Genomic DNA, 21,783 nt, shown 5'->3' on the forward strand with positions numbered 1-21,783 from the left:
TTATCGTCCCATCGCCAGCCACCTGCCCACCCATCGGATCACTGTGTACCCCATGGTGACCATACGGATCAGCGATCGCCACCGTCTCATCCAGCCCTACATCCACAACTACTCCTGGCTGCTGTTTGCTGCTTTGGCCCTGTACACGTCAGAGCTGAGCAGCGAGAAGCAAACGGATGGAGACACCTTGGACAGCGACACTCTGAACGTGGCCAAAGCCCTGCAGACCCACTGCTCCCAGCTCATCACTGACTGCTTGCTCAAAGGACAGACTGGCAAAGGTAAGTTCACAGCAGTGTAGCACTTGCATAATTTTACGTTGCACAGACTGGTTATTAACATGTAATACTCTCTGTGTCTCCTGTGCTCTGCATAGGTTTCCGTTCCTCTGCTTTGCTTGCTCTGCTGTCCACCAACGATTCTGCTTCTGACAGCGAGCTGTGTCCAGTCTCTCCCGAGTCCTCTCAAGAGCTCAGCACAGCCACGGACACCTCCTCGCTCCCTGGTAGCACAGCAGCAATCTGCTCTCCTTCATCTCCTAAGCACAAGGTGGGGAATGCAACTCATGTTCAAAGATAATGTGACGTCCTCATGTTTGGGTCTCGCCGATTTACAGAAAAGATGCAGAAACGCGTAAAAGTCAGCCTGTCCTCTGTCAAACAGGACAAACCGTCAGATGAGAAAAAGGCAGAGGAGGGGAGCTGTCCTCCTTCTGCTCAGCCAGAGTTGTCGCTCCCTCCGAGCAGTGGGCCGGGGGACAAAAAGAAGCTGGTCACTCAAGACACCCTAGACTCCGCCCGGCTCAGCCAGACCCCGTCAGTGTCCAGCGAAGACGCCCTCTCTCCTGTGGTCCGACGTGAGTGCTTTCACCCAGACGCTCGGCCTGGTTCAACTCAATGTATTCATTTATTTATTTACTCTTCTTTGCTCCAAATTGTGGACCAGGAGCAGTCAACTCGCCAACATCTGATGTTGTCAAGGAAACTGACGATAGGCTGCCCCCAGTTCCCCTTCAGGGGCACGTGTTCTCCGAGTGCTCAAGAGAGAGGATCCTGGGACTGCTGGCAGCTATGCTACCTCCAGCCAAACCAGTAAGAGACCAAAATCATTTTGTGGGGTTAAAACATTAAGATAGGAGATACAGCTCTCATGTCTGTGCAATAAATATGGAGTTACAGCTACAAGGCTAATCTGCTGTCAGCCGTTTAGCTTGGCTGAGGTCGGGCTGGCCCAGATGACACTGTGGGCCATACAGCAGACTCTCAGGGAAACTCCAGTCAGTACGAAGAAGCTGAATTACACATTTAAACAATGAGAAGTGGACAAACGGCGAGCCTTGATGGACGGCACCTTGTTGTCCAACTGTTGGACAGTATAAATGATTTTGTACATGTTTCTAAAGGTTCGTCACTCCTATGACTGCGCTGACATATTCTCCTCTTATCCTCACGTGTGCTGTCTTCCTGTCAGGGCTGTTCCCTGTGTCTGCCCAGTCTGAGCTCCATGCTGCCACAGCTTTTTAAGGCAGTCATTTCCAATGCTGGCTCTCTGAATGAGACCTACCACCTCACCTTAGGCCTCCTGGGTCAGCTGCTGCTCCGGATCCCTCCGATGGAGGCTGACGCTGCTGTGACAGAGGCTCTGGCTGACAAGTATGAGTTGCTGATACAAGGAGAGATGTCCTGTTCAGACATCCAGGGCTGGAAGACCATACAGCTGCTTTTCAGCCTGGGCGCCGTCTGTTTAGACAGGTAAATATCATTATGTTATTATCCACCTGTTGCAGACGAGCCAGGACGATGTCTCTGCTGATCACAAATACAGGACAAAGTTGCCTCTGTGTGAAAGATTTTAAATTAACAGTCATGTGATTGAAGTGCAGATCAGCCTTTATTCACGAGCCTTAACAAAATACTGCGTGAACTGTTTTTTTTATACGTTGGTCCCTTTTTCAGAGGCTCGATAGTAGTTGAGCAAAGTGACATCACTTCAAAGAGAAGGACTGTTTTTAATCCTTTTCTTGAATGCGTGGACATCAGCGCTCTGACAGACCTGCAGCTGCCCTCACATACTTTTCGTTTGTCCGTCTTTCTGCCTTCAGGTTCCTCTTCAGTAACTGAAAAGCTTTTGGGTTCAGTTTAAGCGTCTGACAAAAGCGCCAGTCTTTGCCATGAGACGCTCTCGGCTTTGAGTCATTGAGTGTTGAGCGATCGGCGTTGCAGCATTTGGCTGAATCTGAGCAGAGTATTGGTCAACAAATTCATCCTGCTGCTTTCTGTCAGCTGCTACATTTTGCTCTTGAGCAGGGTCGGCATGATGAGTGCCGTCTAAAATGTCCTCATGTGCATGAACAATAAATGTAGTAACGCTCTATAGCAACAGTTACTATAATGAACAACTTCATCGAACTGTATTTGTTCACAGATGTTGGCAAAGTGCATTTAATGGTCTCTGTATATTTATGGTCCCCTCAACAATGATGCGAAAAACTGGGCCAATACGACACACGTGTTAATGTGGTCCTGGTCTCCCACTCAGAGTCTCCGAGCGTCCACATTCAGACCTGAGGACACTCTTAGTGTGACGGGAGATCAGCTCACACAGATCTGTGAGCCGAATACTGTCAATAAGCCCCGTGCAGTGTTTTTAAGACAGTTAAACGTGCAGCAGGTGAACGTGCAGCTCCATGAACACGCACAGCTGTGGATTCAGCTGCGCTCGTAGTTCTGCAAACTTTGACCCCGCAGAGTCGAGCTTTCAGTTCAGTCGGCTGCATTTCGATGTCCTCTGTGTCTGAGAGACGAATCCAGCTGCTTATTAAAGCTTTCTGGTTTGATCAGGAAAGAAAACATTGGTCCGAACACCTCAGTCCTGAAAGCGTCTCGAGTCTTCGGATGTATCCGTGTATTTCCGTGGTGCTGACGCTGGCGTTTGCTGTTAGCTCACATACCGTCGTTGAGAAGTGCACAGCTGTGTCTGTGCAGTGCGGCCCGGCCGTAGATATTTATTTCTTCATGCACTTTCTCTGGTTAATGCGTGTCGAGCCACATCTGGGCGTGCCAGCTGTGGCTCGAGTGCCCAGGGTTGATGATGCTCTTTGTCCAATTACTTTTGAGCCTCTGAAAATGTCTGAACGATAAAACATGTATAAAACTGTTTGTACATCCTACAATCCCCTGAACGTCGATCGCAGATCGATCGATTTGAAATCCCCTGCGGGGCTTTATAGAGGGAAACTACAAAATTATGGGCCTAACGGCAGAGGTGGCGCCAGCTGCTCATAGAAACCAGTTTGTTTGTTTTTCCCTGTTGTTGTTTTTTGTGGATGTGTAAACAGCTGTTTGGATGTTTGGTTGCAGTCGCATTGGCTTGGACTGGGCATGCACGGTGGCAGACATTTTGCACAGTCTCAATGCTTGCCCCGAGTGGTGCACAATCATCGCCGCCTTCACTGACCATTGCATTCAGCAGCTGCCGCAGACTCTGAAGCGCACCAACCTCTTCACAGTGCTGGTGCTCGTGGGCTTCGCCGAGGTGGGTAGAAGACAGTTGATGCTGTGGAGTCTGAAACCTTACTGAGACTCTGTGAAGCCTATTGTGACGTGTGTGTGTGTGCGTGTGTGTGTGTGTGTGTGTGTGTGTGTGCGTGTGTGTGTGTGCACGCCAGGTGCTGTGTGTGGGCACCCAGACGGTGTTTATCGACAACGCCAATGAAAAGCACAACATGATCTTGCTGAAACACTTCACAGAAAAGAACCATGCTGCGGTGGTGGACGTTAGAACACGCAAGAGGAAAACAGGTTAGCACAGTAGCTTCTGGACCGCGTATGATGAGGAGTCATCTTTGGATTAACCTTCTGTGTGTTCGCTTTCGTAGTGAAGGACTACCAACTCATCCAGTCTCAGGATTCTTGCACGGTCAGTCTACCGGGGCAGCCAGAGGGCCAAGGCTGCCCAAAGACGCTGCTCAGTTGCTACCTGGGCAATTTCACCTCCATTATTAGCCACCTGTTGCAGACAAGCCAGGACAACGGCTCTTCTGATGCCGTGGAGGCTTCCTGGGTCCTGTCTTTGGCTCTTAAAGGCCTCTATAACATACTCAAGGTACTCCAACCATATCCGCCCTCCACGTTGGACAGCTTCTTATCAACAAGCTACCCCCGACCTGTTTAACATGATCAGTATCCCACCTCTGATCAGACAAACTTGGCACGATTCCTTTTCATGTCCTGTTGTGTTTTTTGTTAAGAAGCACGGAGTGGAGCACGCACATGAAGCCATCCAGGAGTCAGGCCTGACCCAGCTGCTGGTGAGGAAGTGCAGTAAGGGGACCGGCTTCAGCAAGCTGTGGCTGCTGCGCGACCTGGAGATCCTCTCCATCATGCTGTACTCCTCAAAGAGGGAGATCCATTCCATGGCCCAGGACCCGGAGCGAGAGCAACGAGAGCAGGACAAGGAGCACGACTCGGACCACTCCAGCTGCTGTGCTGACGACACGGATGTCAATAAGCCCGACCCGCTGGAGGGTCTGGATGAGGAGACAAAGATTTGCTTCCAAGTGAGTGTTGCTGCAAACACGCGCAGCCAAACCTGGGGTGAAAGAAAACGCTCAAGACTTTTTTCCTTCCAAATGCAGATCACCCACGATGCCTTAAACGCCCCTTTGCCCATTCTGCGAGCTATGTATGAGCTGCAGATGAAGAGGACCGACTCGTTCTTCCTGGAGGTCCAGAAGAGGTGAGGATGAAGATTTACTTTGTGATTCATGGATTCACTCAAATCTAAAACTTGCTGTGATGTTGTGCTTTTCAGATTTGATGGAGAAGAGATAAAAACGGACGAGACGATCCGTACGCTGGCCCAGAAGTGGCAATCCAGCCGGCGGCCTCGGTCTGAGGAGCGGAACACCAAGGCTGTGGACACGGACATGATTGTGGTGTCTTGCATGGTGGGTTGTTCCAAAAATGCTCTAAAACAGCCAGTTTCTCAGTCAGTGTTACAAGTCGTTGTTTTAAATGATAATGTTCTTGATTGGCCTGGCAGTCTAAACCGAGTCACTGTGAAAAGGCCACAGAGGAGATCAACGTCGTAGCCCAGAAGCTCATCACCAACTCGGAGAGCGACCTCCAGCTCAGCTATGCCAAACAGAGACGCACCAAAAGCTCCGCTCTGCTGCACAAAGAGCTGGATGTGCGCAGCAACCGAGCCGTTCGTCAGTACCTGGTGAAGGTCAACCAGGCCATCGCCACGCTGTACGCTCGCCACGTGCTGGCGTCGTTGCTGGCCGACTGGCCCGCAGACGCGCCGATGAGCGAGGAGGCCCTGGAGCTGAGCGGGGCCTCGCACATGGCTTACATCTTGGACATGCTGATGCAGCTGGAGGAGCGGCCGTCGTGGGAGAAGGTGAGACGGGAGGCAGAAGTGAACAAAAGTAGTGTGCGAGTACACGATGGGCTGAAGCCGCTTTGTTTGCTTTTACAATCAGATTCTTCAGAGGGTGCTGAAGGGCTGCAGCCACAGCATGCTCTGCAGTCTCTCTCTCACTGCTTGCCAGTTCATGGAAGAGCCTGGCATGGCAGTGCAGGTCAGAGAGTCCAAACACCCGTACGATAACAACACCAACTTTGAGGTGAGTCGGTTGTTGTTGCTTCAAACGTGTGCTTTACTGAACATCTGAACTCCACAAAGACCTGCGCTGTGTTGGGATTCATGTCGTGTGTTCTGCCCTCAGGACAAGGTGCACATCCCTGGCGCCATCTACCTGTCCGTAAAATTTGATTCCCGCTGCTACACAGAGGAAGGCTGCGACGAGCTCATCATGTCCAGCAGCAGCGATTTTGTCCAAGATGTTCACAACTTCAGTGGGTCTCCGCAGAAGTGGTCCGATTTTGAAATCCCCGGTGAGGACCGTCCGTGTGTGTTTGCGTTTGAGATCGTATGACTGTTCACTTCATATTTGCATCTCTGGCTTTCTCAGGTGATACCCTGTACTACAGATTCATGTCAGACATGAGCAACACAGAGTGGGGCTACAAGTTCACCGTAACGGGGGGACACAGGGGCCGTTTTCAGACAGGTGCCGTCCTCCTTCTGTTTGGGTTCAGATTCGCTTTGCAGCCTTTTTGTTGAACGTCACATTAACATCGGCTTCATCAACTCTTCTCTGCTCGCTCATCAGGTTTTGAGATACTGAAGCAAATGCTAGCTGATGACCAAGTGCTCAGCCAACTGCCACTAGCCGACATCTGGGAGTGGCAAGTGGGCGTGGCCTGTCGACAGACTGGAAACCAGCGACTGAGAGCCATTCACCTGTTGCTGCGTCTGCTGCAGTGTCAGTCCCAGACGTAGGTCGAGCCTCCTTCTTTTTTTCTGTAAATGCGTCCGTGACTGTCACACTCCCACCTGGATGCAGCCGTGCCGTCTACCTCTCATCTTTAGCTCAGCATCATGTCCTGGTGCAGGAGTGCACCTCCACGCAGCATTTGCATAGAAGCCTTCATACATGCTCTTGTAATCATGATGGACATTAGGTAAAGTATGCGTTTAGAAATTTCCATATGTGCAAACTGACCCAGCAACCATCAGGTCACGATGAGGGAATTCATAGAAGTTGGTGTGTAGACGGGCAGCAGCTCCATCTTTAAGAGTGAAATCATCCGTTTAGCGTCCTAGAAAATCTCTTTAAAGGATTTTCTGCGTTTGAGTTGGGAGCTATATCAGCGGTCCCCAACCACCGGGCCCTGGACTGGTACCAGTCTGAGTCATTTGGTACCAGGTCGCGATAGTTGAGGCTCGAGTGTGAAATTTATGGTTTTCAGGCTTTTTATCATTATTTTTTATCGTGGGTCGTTTCCTGTGTGTTATGAATAAATCTTCTTTTTTTGGTACTGGTTTTATTTTGTTGTATTTATCCGCGACACCTTAAAGGCCGGTCCGTGGTGCAAAAAAGGTGGGGGGGGGCTGAACGAGATGACCTCATGACGACAGACTTGTAAGATGATGAACAGACAAAGTTTGAGAGTTAAGGAGGTGATATTAGCATTTTGTGCCAGCTTTTCATCCTGCTGTTGATGTGTTGCTGCAGAGCCTGCACGCTGACGCTGCTGCGACCTCTGTGGCAGCTCTTCATGTCTATGGAGAACAGCCTGAGCCAGGATCCCACCAGCATCACGGTGCTGCTGCCTCTTCACAGAGCCCTCACTGAACTCTTCTTTATCGCAGAGGCCCGTGCAATCGTGAGTAATGCATCAACACACACGTCTGGTTTGCCATCCTCGTGGGGACATCCCATGGACATAACGCTTTCCCTAACCTCACCATCTATAATGAATGCCTGGCCCTGACCATGACACTAAAACCACCGTTTGAGTGTGAAAATGCCTTCAGCCCTGTGGGGACCTGGATTTGGGCCCACCAACATATGAAGTGTACACACACACACACACACACACACACACACACACACACACACAGCTGATCATCTAAAAATCCTTTTTCTTCATGTTTTTGTCACTTTTGAAATATGAAGCATTCCAACAGTAAAGATCTAATATGAAGGAGCATTTACTCAGAGCTCCTCTCTGCGTCTCTGTGAGCATGTTTACCGTGCACCTGTTCTACGCTCGGCTCGTGGCCAAAGCCATCTGTGGGACAGCGCCGTGCTGCACGGACGAGGAAGAGATGCTGCTCACTGTGATGCTTATGAATGCTCGCTCTCTTTCTCCGTCTCAGTTGTTTTGAATTATTAATGAAGAGAAGTCTCGAGATTATGAGCGCACCATCAGCCAGGAGTTTCCCATCTGTCGATGCAGGGGAAGCAGGCAGGGCCAGAAAAGCAGGACCTCTCCTGCAGCCTTCCCAGCGAGGCCCGAGGCTTCTCTCTGATAATAAAAGGACATCACTTAAATCGTCTTACAGGACGGAGTCTCTGCTGCACCCGCTCGATGTTGTCACGTGTAAGAGAGGGACTGGCGAGCTGAGGTTCTGCAGTGTTTCTGAACAAGCACCAGGGGGCGGTAGTGGCGCTCAGTACATTTGCCTGGGATGCCCCTCATGAATACTGCAGTCAGCGTAACAACACATGATGGTGTGTAACGCGTTGTGTACAGCAGCACTGCAGACACACTTCGGTTATACAAACACGTATGATGCAGATTTTCTTTCTTAGGAGTGAAGTGAAGCTGTGTGACGTCAGCAGTAGTTGTTGTTCTCCAGTGAATGTGACGCAACTGTGATTTTCCTGATGGGTGTGAAATGGCTCCGTGGTTTTAACACCACACATGAACACGTCGTGTTGCAGCTGTCGAAGTAAGGGTGGGCTGAGATGTGCTTGGTCCGGGATTATTGGAAGTGTGGTTGTAAACTGGATTAGACTGGTGACAAATGGGCTACAAAGCGTTTAGATTACATCCAGCCAAAACTGGGAATGCTGGTGTCCACTGTGGCTGACATACTGGGGAAGCATCTGTGATCTTCCTCAGAAAGATGTGACTAAAGTTGGCTGTCAGAGCTGACTGCAGTGATGATGCACGGCCATACTGACCAGCGCCGTGGTGACAAAATGTTCGAGTCATACGAAGCTAACGAGCAGCATCGAGTCCTCTGTGGCTGCATTAGCTCTGAGCGCCTACGCAGCTTATTAGAGGGCTTTAGGGGCCATCGGGCTTCACGTTCGGGCTTCTCGTTCTCTGAATGCACGTAAAGTTCATGGTCAGCTCCTCTGAGAGTCAATTAAGTCGCTGCCTAAGAAGGGAAAGTTGTGTTTAGGAATCCAAGCTGTAAGTCGTGCACCACTGCCTGTACAAATCGTCCTGGGTTGCTCCTACAGCGTAAACACTTTGGATGAATGCTGGAGCAGAGCTCTGGACTGTGTTTCCAGTGCTGTAAAAGCTCAATTTGGCCAGTCTCAGTCCATTTAGCCTCTGTGTAGTCTTATCTGTGTTTTCCAAATCCCTGTGCTTATGTAAGCCCAAGGTACATCTCTCTCATAGGGCCAAGTGGAAGCTCTCGTTTAGTTTGTTTATAATTTTCAATGACTTTTCCAACATCCCACGCTTCAGTTAGATGCTGAGATGAAGAGAGGTCAGGGAACCAGGCCTCATTTATAACCGAGCGCCTCTTTTATGTAGCCTGCTGCTCTGTTTCAGGAAGTTCCTTCTTTATCTGGTTTTATTCATGCGTCTTGCATGCATGCATCAAACTAAATGCTGGAATGGTGCAAACGATGCATTACTAATTTACCTGCGTTGGACGTGTCTTCCAGGCTCAGGGCGTCCTCCAGGAGTACCTGTTAGCCATGACCACTGATGAGCAGCTCCTCAACCACACCGCCATGGTAAGGCTTCCTCTCTCTCTTTGTCTTTGCATATTAACATATTCCTAAATTCAAAGCATTGCACTCAGCGGACGGTTGCAGCTCAGAGAAGTTGCTCGTGCACCTTAAAGTGTTATGCAACTCTTTCTTAACCACGCAGTCCCACTGATTGAACGCTCTTGAGTTGCTGTGAGTCAGCTCGCCTGGAGTCTCTTTTGCTAGTGAATCACAGAGCTGTTGACACCTAGCAGATCCCTCTGCACCCCCTCCCCTTGTTTTGAATGTGTGTGGGCTGTGCTCGGGACTAATGTATTTGGTAATTACAGTCCATTAGCATGTGTGGCAGAGCGAGCCACAGTGTCCTCTGCACTCAGGACCACGCAGTATAGCAGAGGAGCCCACAGGCAGTTAGGAGGAGCAGAGGATGCAGCATGAAAAGCACACTGTGGGTGGTTCTGCTGAGTGGTTACCTAATACCTGTCAGGGTGAAAACAAACCCAAAGGTGACACAATAGTCCAAACTGTTACGATAACAATGGATATTTGGGGCAAATCAGCTGATGTCCCAAACGCTCTGAAGCCACCGAGGACGGCTTCGCTCGCCGTCGTGTCTTCACAGCTTAAAGTAATGCACAGGGCTGCCCATCACTTACTGATCACTTAGTTAAACAGTGTGTTTTTGATTTGATGAAATTGCCCACCAGACCCCGTGAGCACGGTGACAGCCGAATCGGCGAGCGCGATGAGACGGAGCGTTCCCTGGAGCTGAGCTGCAGGCTGGAGGAGGGAGGAGGAAGCAATTAAATGAAACATTGTTAAAAAATTATTGTAGAGCCGCAAGATGGAAAGAGCAGAATGGAGCTTCATCATTAATCCTCCAGTGCATATATCTGCTCTCCTCTGTGAGGAGATAAAAGACACAAGTGTTTGATTAAATTAAGGCTGCATCCGCTGTGGCTGCATGCTTTATATTAACCATTAATGAAACGAGCAGGTATAATGTGAAAAAGGGACTGAAGTGATGAATCCTCTCATCCGACGGCCACCCTCAGCTCACTGATTTGGCTGCTCACTAGTTAGCTGTCTGCTAACAGTTCACTGCATCCACCTGCTTGCCTGGCACTAGCTGCACTTAGAGAACTGAAAATGTGCAATTTATAGCTTAAAAGGAACGATGGTGTGGTTCACACTGGGACAAATGGGTATAACTTGGTGTGGGACATGTTTTAATGCTATGCAATGTGTCAAATGAACTGTGAAGCAAACCAGCACAAGTCGGCCATACTGGGTGTAATGTGTCCTTTCCTTTGGTGCATGTCTGCAGCCTGGCTGCTGCACTTGAGGAGCTGCAGACTCTTAAATGTCAAAATAGAAAGCTGAACTGGGAGAAAACAAATGTAAATGGTCTAAATGGTTTCTAGGCAATACTAAATATTTCTGTACTGCAGAGCAGCTCTGAACATGTTTGTCAGTGTCACACAGCCTAAACATGAAGCTGTCCAGTTTGAGACCAGGAGAAGACGCAGGTCCCCGGGAGCTGCAGACATCAAAAGTGCACCAACGTGAAAATCTTTCAGATCAAATATGTGAATCAATCTGCTGTTTGACACACTTACACTGAATGTTTCCTCGGAGCAGAAGCTGCATCAGCCTACAACAGTGCATGTTTCCTGATATTCTGACAGATCTTATGTGCAGAAATCAGAGTGATGCACGTGACCGACTGAATGTGACAGCGTTATTATTTATCGTGGAGGTGTTTGGGTTTTTGTCCCGCTGCCATTAGTGGACTCGACAAAGGAAAACTAGACCCCGCTCTGAGCAGGTGTCATGGTGGACCGATAACAGGACGCGGCTAATAAGGGACAAAGTTTCATAAAGCATAAGTTGCACCGTCTGTTAAACTGGCACAGCACAGACGTAGAGACGTTATGGCATCGTTAGTTTCAGAAAGTCATCCTTAATATTAACATCCGCACTGTTTGTTCCGCCTCATCGAGCCTGATTCTGTCGGAGGGTTCTTCCTCTTAATGGGAGGTTTTCCTCCCTGCTGTCGCCAAGCGCCTGTTCACAGGGGTCGTCTGCGTGTCGGGCCCTTTGCTGTAGTGTGATGCTGTATAGATGAACTGAGTATTTCTTTGTACCTGCAGCTGTTTCCTGACGTACTTTTGCTTTCTGTGTAGGCACTGAAGAACATCGCTGCCATCAGCCTGGCCATCAATTACCCCAATAAATCTACGAAGCTACTCAACATGTCCCCATGAGAGGACTCGAGGGAAGAAGGAGGATAACTTGAAGGGGACACATCCTGACTCTGCTTGTTTAACAGGCACAGAGATCCAGAGGAGAACCTCGGTTTACCATCTACTGCTTTTCCTCTACCAGGACCCCCTCTTACTCTTCAGACGGTAGCTCGCAGTGCAGCACTGTGGACGTGGGTGTGGAGGGGACTCGAACAGCTTTCCACACTTACAATCCTTTTTGCCTTAGGGGACTCGGTTATATCAGCATGTGCATTCACTGAAACCGGAACAAATGTAGGGTGTAACTGTCATTATTTTTGACTTGAAGAATCTGTGCTAAATGACATCAAGTGTGCCAAATTTGCAGCCTTCCAGGGGAAGTGTTATTCCTAGTTTTCCTGCCTTTCCCCTCCCTTCTGAACAGCGGCCGCTCTGGGTTGCGTAAGCACTTTTCAGACACGGGGCAGCTGACATTGCTGGCTTCATCAGTCACTCCCATAGGTGGTTTCTGCATTAATGTTCCTCACGCTTGCATTTTGACACACCCACGAGCCACGACAGCGACAGCGTTGCATAATAATTCCACATGTGCAAAAGACCCGTAGACCTGCTGTTAGTATTGCACACAGGGAAATGTAACCACACCTTAGTGCTGTCATTGTCACTGAGCAGGATGTCTCTTTCTCTCTGAGAGCGCTGCAGGGCGTGGCTGAGAGACTCCGCCCCTCACATGGAAGCAGTGAGACACAGTTGGGTCCCCCCCCCCCTCTGTCGCCTGCTTTAAACGTACAGGAAGGTTTTACTAATGTTACAATTAAGCAAAAGAGGTCGTTCTGCACACGTTATTGTTGTTAAGGGCATCCTGTAAAAAGACAAAGTCCTGGTGTCGTGCAGGCACGCCCTTTAATGACACGCCACACGTTTAGACTCGACCTGCAACCTTCAGGTAAATATTACAGATCTAGGATGTTTTTGCCACTGAGACACGACGACAAGCCGTTCAGATACAGCCGCCAGTTGATCGTGGTGAAAACGGGTCACCTTGGCGACTTGCGTCTCCGTGGACACGAGGAGCATCCTAAAAATACTGTCCGGGACATTCGAGTCTCATTAGTCACCACAGAGAGAAAGTAATGACCTACTAGCTAATCCCTCTCCATCCTTCCTTGCCGCCTCCTCCTTTACTTTTTACCCTCTGTGCTTCCTTTCTTCTTCCTCCTTTTTTTTTTCTCATTGAACGGTGAAATCGACGTGTCACAATAAATATGCTAAACATGGATCTGACCTGTGTATAAAGGGAACAAAGGCTCACAGGACGGGGATGAGGACGGCAGCAGAGGGAAATCTGAGACCGTTTCACTATTTTATGAAAAACTATCATGATGTCAAATGTTGTTCTTGAGAAGCGCCCGATCCCTCGAAGGCCTCGACTTTCATCGCTGACCCTGTGACACGTTACTATGAAGTGAATCTGACTGCTGTTCAACATCAGGTCCTCACGTTCAGTCGCTTCCTAAACGTGTCGTCTAACCCTTCGTCTCATCGTGCGGCACGTGGCCACGTCACGCTTCGAATCATGCATGTCTGAGTCCCAATCATTATTGGATAAATGCAGTTTTGAGATGTAGGAAGGCGTGGTAGTTTTATACCAAAGAAACTGTCGTCGTGAACGTCTGTGAGAGATCCTGGTGGAGTTCGTTGTGTCTCTCACGCAGCTCCACCTGCGAGGCGCAGAGGAAACCTTGAGACGTCGCGTCGTCTTTTTTGTTTGTGTCTCTTTTATTTTTTCATCTTTTAATTCTGAAGTGGCTCCACACGGACTGCTGGTGGTTTTGTTCACACAAACATCAACCGCAGTTAGCAAAGGCCAAGATGTGCCCTCCGCTGGGCTTCTACAACGCCTCACCGATCTACTATGTGCCTATGGTTAAACTGAAGCAATCATAATTTAACTCGTGTTACCGGAGTTCTTATTAATTATATTTTAAAAGAGAAATATATTGTTTAATTTGAGGGGTTTTTGTAACTTTTTACTTTTAACGTTGCTTTTCTTTTCACGCTGATATTTGAGGCTGACTAATCTGAATGTACATATCTGTGAATATTAATTGCACAGGAGAAAAAAAGACTTTGATATCAACCCCTTACAAATAAACATTACCGGCACTAACACGGACACTCGGATTCTGGTTTTGTATGCATGGCACACCGAAGGTAAAACTAAAGTCCTGCTTGGGTTGAAATGTCATCCATTTCTAATAAAAGATAGAAATGACTTAAATTTGGCGCCTGCTGTCATCTTTCTGTAGGAGCAGCGTGTGCTGCGGTAAATAAAGTTTGATCGCTCGTTCAGCAGTGATTAGAGCCCGCACAGTGAGCCAGCGCCATCAAGAGTTTGCTTTCACCCTTTGACTTCTTAAAAACAAATGCATCTTATCCTCTGCACTATAAAACAAAAACCGCTCGCTTTGTTGTTTCTTTGAGCAGCCCCGTCGTACGACTTTGATTTATTCAGCGTCATCAGCTCATGGTCAGCCTGCTAGAGTCTCGGGGACAGCGCCGATGATCGCTGGGGCGATAATGACATTAAATGGAGGAAATATTCAATAAGGCTCCAGATGATTCAGTACCCCGCTGCGCCACAAAAGCCCCCACACTGGAGTGAGTCAGCTCTTCTGCTTCCCCTCCTCCGGTGCACCCCCCCTCCATGTCCTGCTTCCTTCTGATTGTTCATGCAGCTTCCCGCTGTGCTTATTCACCTGAGGTGGAGAAAAAGAAAAGGCTTGCACGAGCTGCAATCTATGGGGAAACCTCCCAAAATGTGGCACTTTCAAGAAAGAAATGCTGAATGCATGCTGCTGTGAGAAACTGTTTTCAAGCTGTGCTGATATTCTGTGGAGCTCCAAGTGTTCAACGTTGAGTTGAAATGTTCACTGAATGAGGAGAGTTAAGAGCTACAAATGACATTTTTACGGCCCCTTTCAGGGTCCCCACAATAGATCATCTGACTCCACCTCACGATGTCCTTCCTCTTCTGTTACACCCACCCTCTCCATGTCCCCATTCACTGCATCAATAAATCTGCTCCACCTTTAACATCCTTTGACCAGGATATCCACGGATCCTCTGCTCATCCCTGAATCCTGGTCACTCACAGTGGAGATCACTAAACCTTTATTTCTGCCTCCTCAAGCACTTTTTAGAGCCACTCACATCATAGCGAGTCTCAGCACCTTTCACTCCTGCTGTGCTCCAAACCCAAATCACCCAGTGCTCATCTCCACCCTCTACGCTCTCTCGTTCACTTTGAATGGTTGACCACAGCTATTTAAACTCGTCTACCTTCACGATCACTCGTCTCCTTCATTTTCGCTCTCGCTTGCGCTGACTGTAATTCCCTTTTTGCAGCACGTAGCTCCACTTCTCTGCCCTTACCATCCCACTCTTTGTCTGTGAATGTGAAGCACGATCTGATGTCCGCAGACGCAACGTTGATCCTGGACAAACACAATGATACTGAGGAATAACACCAACATGGGAAATCACCAACACACTAAATCTGTATGAATAAATAATTATTTCAAATACTTAAATACAGTCAACACATTTAGCCACAGACAGGATGAGCTGCTGAAGGTCAAACTGAGCATCACAAAGGGAAAGAAAGGTGATTAAAGTGGCTGTGAACGGTTGCTGGTGCCAAACCAACTGGTGTGAATGGTCTCCACTTTCCCAGATCTTATTCCAACTGAGCACTTCTGGGATGTGTTTGAAAAGCTGACAAATCTGCAGCAACCGTGCGATGCTGTCATGTCAGTGTGGACCCAAACCTCTGAGGAATGTTTCCAACACCTTTCTGAAGGCAAAAGCAGATTTAATGCTCTTGTGACTGTATCTAGCATTTATAAATATTACTGTATCGTCTGCAGACTTTCAAAAATGCACATTTTGATGTCGAATCGTTAACACACGGCAGCCGTTTTCAAACATAACTTTTTTTTTCAATAATTAAAAAGATCTAAACTGAATTTCAGCAAAATAATTGTCATCACTGTAGCATCAGCAGACGCTTCTGTTTCTCCTCGTATTCAGCTGCACTCTGTTTTGGCCTGGTCATGACTCTCCACCTGCAGCGGCTCCATCACAGCACTGACATCAGCCCAGCAATGAAGCGCTGAGGGTCACACAAAGGTCAACTTTAGGTTCTCAAGCTTCACGCAGAAATGCCCCGGCCTGGGTTATGTTGCTGTCAGGTAACAGTGCTGACCACGAGCCCTGTGCAGCCACAGATTTCAGCTCTGTCAGGTCTCAGTCTCCCTGCCGTGAGTCTACAAAGACACACCAACATAAGCACAGCCGTCTACCAAACATTTGGTTTTATGGAGAAAAACAGTTTTGCTGATTCATTTGAAACAATGTGTCACAGTTTTTCTAACACAAACAAAAACAAGAAAGAAAAACTGTAAATATGAAAACCATGTTTCTATAATAACCATGGAAGAAAATGGTTTGAGGACAGAGATGTGCTCTTGATATCCCCACAAATATGTCAGAAATGACTCAGCTCCATCTTCTAAGTGTTGGAAGGAATGTAGAGACTTCTAATTAAACATTACCCGCATAATGTGGTCGTGCGATATGGGAAAAATCACAGTGGAGTGAAAAAATAGAAAGAGAACCTTCCCGGCTTCTGTAGATACAAGAGGACAAATATTTAGAAGGCTGCGAGAGGAAGAAAGAGTTTAGACAGCTAGAGAGAGCTATGATAACACAATGTTCATGACTAAAGTGAGAGAAGCAAACAAAGAGACACAATACGCCGAGCTTGTTTCACGGGGCCATATGCACGACAGCAGCATCGCGCCTCAGACCTCGTTTGCTTTTCACGATCGTCTCCTTCAGCTGTTTACACTTCTGAATCACGAAGCACCAAATGAATCAGGCTGCCAGTGCTTTACAAATGTGTAGCTTTTAGCAGTAACACATTTTACGAAGCCTCCCTGAATCCCAGCATCCCCATTTGTCTCACATCATTTTCCTTTTAGATCATTCAGATGAATTAAGCGGCCACACTGCGGCTCAGGCAGTTGAGGTCAGCCTGCTGTGGCTCCTTCTCCCCCTCTTCACTGTCACCACACATATGCTAAGTGTGTCATTTGCGTCATATTCAGATGCCTCCTGGCACGTTCTTGATTGCAACTCATGCCTGTCATGATGATGATGCCACCAGCGTGAAGCTCCTCAAAGTGTGGAGGCGGTGTGGCTAGAGTCAGGGCTGCACCTGTAACCGCCTCCAACAGTGATGTCAGAGGCTGTGTCCCTATCCGGTCGTTAAGTGATGACGCGACGAATCCTACTTCCGGGCCTAAAGTAGTCTGCGTTTAATATGGCTTTTGTGTTGTTAACATGTTTAATGTTTTGTATTTTCTTCTATTTGATCTCAAAAAGCTCCTAAAACAGTCAGTGATCCCTGTTGACCTCCCTTGGCTTTTATTACCACTAGGGTTGGGCGATATATCGAGTTTTTAAAAAATATCGATATATTTTTATACGAGATATAAGATGTGACAATATCCTTTATATCGATATAGTCTATGTTACGTTATAATTATACTTGTGGAGCCGCAAGTTTGCCTCTCTTTCGTCCACTTTTGTCTTTACGCAACTTTACTCGGCCTCGCCTTCACTGAAGACAACTCCCCCTCCTCCCCCATCGCTTCACCTGCAGGAAGCGACAAGATGGACACGGCAAATCTCCGTTAACGAGTTACTGCACATCGCCCCGTGCGTGGGGCTGGACGCCGTCAACGTGTTAGCTAGCTAACCACGCTAACGCCATGCAGCCCAGAGGCGCTGCGCGGCCTAAAATCCTTGCATTTTCTCAAAAGTTGACAGCGCACCTTATGTATGAATTTTGGTTGTGCTTGATGGCCGCGAACCGATTTTATGTGGAACACGGCGCTCAGCAATCTGTCAAAAATGTTTTATTACGACTTTGGTAAGCTACGGTGCTGCACCGCTTGATGGATTGTCAGAGCATTACGGCTACCGAGGAGCCTTCGCGGAGTGATACGTACTGTGCTTCAACGTAATATTACCCTACTGTGTATAAGGACCATAAATGGCACCTGTTCAGAGACGTGGTTACGAAGAGGATTTCAAACTCAATGCTGTCAGTCACAGAGTAGAAGTTGGGAACAGAGCAGCTGTGAAATCTGTCTTTGTTACTGTGCTCAGCGTCTTTTAGTTTACATTTTGACTGCACAATTGTGAGCTTTTTGTTATGCACAAAAACAACATTGTTTTCTTTTATTTATGGAGCATTATTATTTAATAAATGCTCATAATTTATTTTTGAGTAAATTTTATGTACATCTGCTCTATGTTAATAAAAGTGCCTGTGTGACATCTGGGACACAGCTTTGACTAAGAACTCTCTTTTTGTTCTTACTTTATGGCTTTTAAAAAAAAAAATCGAGATATATATCTTATATCGCCGTCCAGGTAAAAAATATCGAGATATGAATTTTGGGTCATATTGCCCAGCCCTAATTACCACTAATCATTTATTTAAGCTCAGTTTTTAAAACCTTAGGATGTAACTACAGCCCAGCCCATGCAGCAGTATATGAATGACTAACCTCATGTTGTGGATGGATTATCTCAGTTGTTCTCCTGGCTGAAATTTGGTCCTTTTACAGCATCCTGCCATGCGATTACATTTGTTCCTGACCACCGAGAACACTCACGTTAACTTTTATCGAGTGGAAAAAAGTTAGCTTGTTTATATTATGCTAACATAGCTGTGTCGCTAGCGGTCACGTAGCACATCATTATATACCAGCTAGCCCAACTTCAGTAACCCTACAAACGTCACTGCTGTTTAGTTTTCTGTCTTCATTTATGTTGGAAGTGATAACAGAGCTGTACGTTTGAATTTGTTTCCAAAACCCCGCAGTCAGGACATGCTATATTGTATTTAGATAGAAGCTAGCGAGCTAACTCCCTGCTAACTTCTAACTCTGTTAAATGTCATAAATTCCGTTTTCATGGATGCCTGGATGTTAAACTCAATTGTTACACCTGGTAGAGCAGAACGCTGATCATTTTATTAAAGATGAAAGACTTTAGACAGTTTTTCAAGTCTCAGTAATGCCACAGTGATCGTTTGATATATGGACCTGCAGCGGAGTTTAGGCCCAGACACGGCTAGTGACGTCAGACTTCACAACCGGATTAAGAGACCGCACGCTTGAAGTACGCGCACTACACGTACTACGCACGGTGCGTACTGTAAGTACGAGAAGTGCGGAAATGAGAGGCTTGTGAAATGGGACGGACTAGCCTTCGTCGCGCTGTTCAGGTTGCCTAGCAACCATGATACTAACCGCGAGAAACATTTCATACAGCTTTGTTTGACAGAAATGAAGGAGAAAAATGTTTTGTTGGTCATTCATTTTTGTCATGACATCACTTTGATTAGTTGAGTATCTGAGGCTGAGACCACAGGACTGTAAAACATGATTGTTGGGCTTCATTTCTGTGCTGAACAGTCATTTAAGATTAGTTAGTAAATAACAATTAGCTAATGTTGTTCATGAGACTAAAGTCATCTCACTGTGGTAATGTAAATATAATATGGACAATATTATATGTATTGTCAGATTATTATGAGATATATATATATATATGTATATATATATATATATATATATATATATATATATATATATATATATATATATATATATATATATATATATATATATATATATATATATATTGACGAGGCACAACATAAATGCTACAGCAAGGGGGGAGCCAGGACGCCAGGTCAGGGGTGAGATATCATCACCCCCACCCGAGATTGGGTACCAAGCCCCAAGTGCGATAGGAGAAGGATCGTTGAGTGCCAAGCAAAGACTCACAGCCTTGGCCAGCCACTTGAGGAGGTACACCAGAGAGATAGAAGGCAGGAGAATAAACCAGCTGTTCTCCACAGAACCAGCAAAGGTGTACTCTCAGTGGCAAGGGAACAATAAGAGAACAGCACCACCAAGGCTGGAGACGGAACAATACTGGAAGAGAAGGATGCAACCCATAACGGCAATGCTCAGTGGCTAGTGGATCTGAGGGCAGACCATAGCAACCTCCCTGAACAGGGTCCAGTAACCATCACAGTGGCAGATATCCAAGCAAGGGTCTCTAGTATGAAGAGTTGGACAGCACCAGGGCCCGACATGGTTCACGCCTACTGGCTGAAGAAGCTGACTGCACTCCACGAGCGTCTGGCAGCACAAATGAACCAGCTGCTAGTTGACAAGAGACACCCGGAATGGCTAACCGAAGGTCGGACAGTCCTGATCCTCAAGGACCCCCAGAAGGGACCGGTCCCATCCAACTATCGACCAATAACCTGCCTCAGTACTACATGGAAGCTCCTGTCAGGCATCATATCTGCTAAGATGAACAGGCACATGGGTCAATACATGAGCGGGACACAGAAAGGGATTGGCAAAAATACCAGAGGCGCAAAACACCAGCTACTGGTAGACAGAACAGTCAGCCGAGACTGCAAGACCAGACTGACCAACCTGTGCACTGCCTGGATTGATTACAAGAAGGCCTATGACTCAATTCCCCACAGCTGGATCCTGGAATGCCTACATTTGTACATGATCAATGGGACCCTAAGAGCCTTCATCAGGAACTATATATATATATATATATATATATATATATATATATACCCAAACACCCAGCACGCCCCTGCGGGCGGTTTATCCTTCAAGCTCGGGTCCTCTACCAGAGGCCTGGGAGCTTGAGGGTCCTGCGCAGTATCTTAGCTGTTCCCAGGACTGCGCTCTTCTGGACAGAGATCTCCGATGTTGTTCCCGGGATCTGCTGGAGCCACTCGCCTAGCTTGGGAGTCACCGCACCTAGTGCTCCGATTACCACGGGGACCACCGTTACCTTCACCCTCCACATCCTCTCGAGCTCTTCTCTGAGCCCTTGGTATTTCTCCAGCTTCTCGTGTTCCTTCTTCCTGATATTGCTGTCATTCGGAACCGCTACATCGATCACTACGGCCGTCTTCTTCTGTTTGTCTACCACCACTATGTCCGGTTGGTTAGCCACCACCATTTTGTCCGTCTGTATCTGGAAGTCCCGCAGGATCTTAGCTCGGTCATTCTCCACCACCCTTGGGGGCATCTCCCATTTTGACCTCGGGACTTCCAGGTTATACTCGGCACAGATGTTCCTGTACACTATGCCGGCCACTTGGTTATGGCGTTCCATGTATGCCTTGCCTGCTAGCATCTTGCACCCTGCTGTTATGTGCTGGATTGTCTCTGGGGCATCTTTACACAGCCTGCACCTGGGGTCTTGCCTGGTGTGATAGACCCCAGCCTCTATGGATCTTGTGCTCAGAGCTTGTTCTTGTGCTGCCATGATTAGTGCCTCTGTGCTGTCTTTCAGTCCAGCTTTGTCCAGCCACTGGTAGGATTTCTGGATATCAGCCACCTCCTCTATCTGCCGGTGGTACATACCGTGCAGGGGCCTGTCCTTCCATGATGGTTCCTCGTCTCCCTCCTCTTTCTTGGGTTTCTGCTGCCTGAGGTATTCACTGAGCACTCGGTCAGTTGGGGCCATCTTCCTAATGTATTCTTGGATGTTCGTTGTCTCATCCTGGACTGTGGTGCTGACACTCACCAGTCCCCGGCCCCCTTCCTTCCGCTTAGCGTACAGCCTCAGGGTGCTGGATTTGGGGTGAAACCCTCCATGCATGGTAAGGAGCTTTCTTGTCTTTATGTCAGTGGCTTCTATCTCCTCCTTTGGCCAGCCTATTACCCCAGCAGGGTACCTGATCACGGGCAGGGCGTACGTGTTGATGGCCCGGATCTTGTTCTTACCATTCAGCTGACTCCTCAGGACTTGCCTGACCCTCTGCAGGTACTTGGTGGTTGCAGCTTTTCTAGCGGCCTCTTCATGGTTCCCATTCGCCTGTGGGATCCCCAAGTACTTGTAACTGTCCTCTATGTCTGCAATGTTGCCTTCTGGTAGTTCAATCCCCTCAGTTCTGACTACCTTCCCTCTCTTTGTTACCATCCGACTACACTTCTCCAGTCCGAACGACATTCCAATGTCATTGCTGTACAGCAATGTCATTGCTGTATGTGTATATATATATATATATATATATATATATATATATATATATATACT

At 47.6% G+C, this 21,783-nt stretch overlaps 1 protein-coding gene across 7 annotated transcripts in view; it reads left to right on the top strand.

Moving 5' to 3' along the window:
• Positions 1-13,837, top strand: part of zzef1 (zinc finger, ZZ-type with EF hand domain 1) — a 29,083-nt gene extending 15,246 nt beyond the window's left edge. For 5 of the 7 annotated variants that reach the window (XM_026181124.2, XM_026181125.2, XM_026181126.2 and 2 more), the window contains exons 36-54: positions 19-281; positions 377-549; positions 664-856; positions 946-1,091; positions 1,471-1,751; positions 3,360-3,534; positions 3,668-3,800; positions 3,878-4,104; positions 4,250-4,558; positions 4,637-4,737; positions 4,813-4,948; positions 5,044-5,403; positions 5,486-5,629; positions 5,732-5,900; positions 5,978-6,076; positions 6,179-6,344; positions 7,085-7,235; positions 9,263-9,334; positions 11,497-13,837. In XM_026181124.2, the coding sequence (XP_026036909.2) occupies positions 19-281; positions 377-549; positions 664-856; positions 946-1,091; positions 1,471-1,751; positions 3,360-3,534; positions 3,668-3,800; positions 3,878-4,104; positions 4,250-4,558; positions 4,637-4,737; positions 4,813-4,948; positions 5,044-5,403; positions 5,486-5,629; positions 5,732-5,900; positions 5,978-6,076; positions 6,179-6,344; positions 7,085-7,235; positions 9,263-9,334; positions 11,497-11,577 (3,379 nt within the window). In that variant the 3' untranslated portion in view covers positions 11,578-13,837. The remainder of the gene's footprint in view (positions 1-18; positions 282-376; positions 550-663; positions 857-945; positions 1,092-1,470; positions 1,752-3,359; positions 3,535-3,667; positions 3,801-3,877; positions 4,105-4,249; positions 4,559-4,636; positions 4,738-4,812; positions 4,949-5,043; positions 5,404-5,485; positions 5,630-5,731; positions 5,901-5,977; positions 6,077-6,178; positions 6,345-7,084; positions 7,236-9,262; positions 9,335-11,496) is intronic. The other 2 variants (XM_026181127.2, XM_026181128.2) reach the window with 2 other exon arrangements.
• The last annotated feature ends 7,946 nt before the right edge of the window (positions 13,838-21,783 follow it).

The sequence above is a fragment of the Astatotilapia calliptera genome, chromosome 10 (genome assembly GCF_964374335.1).
Source record: "Astatotilapia calliptera chromosome 10, fAstCal68.1, whole genome shotgun sequence".
Taxonomy (NCBI): Eukaryota; Metazoa; Chordata; class Actinopteri; order Cichliformes; family Cichlidae; genus Astatotilapia; species Astatotilapia calliptera.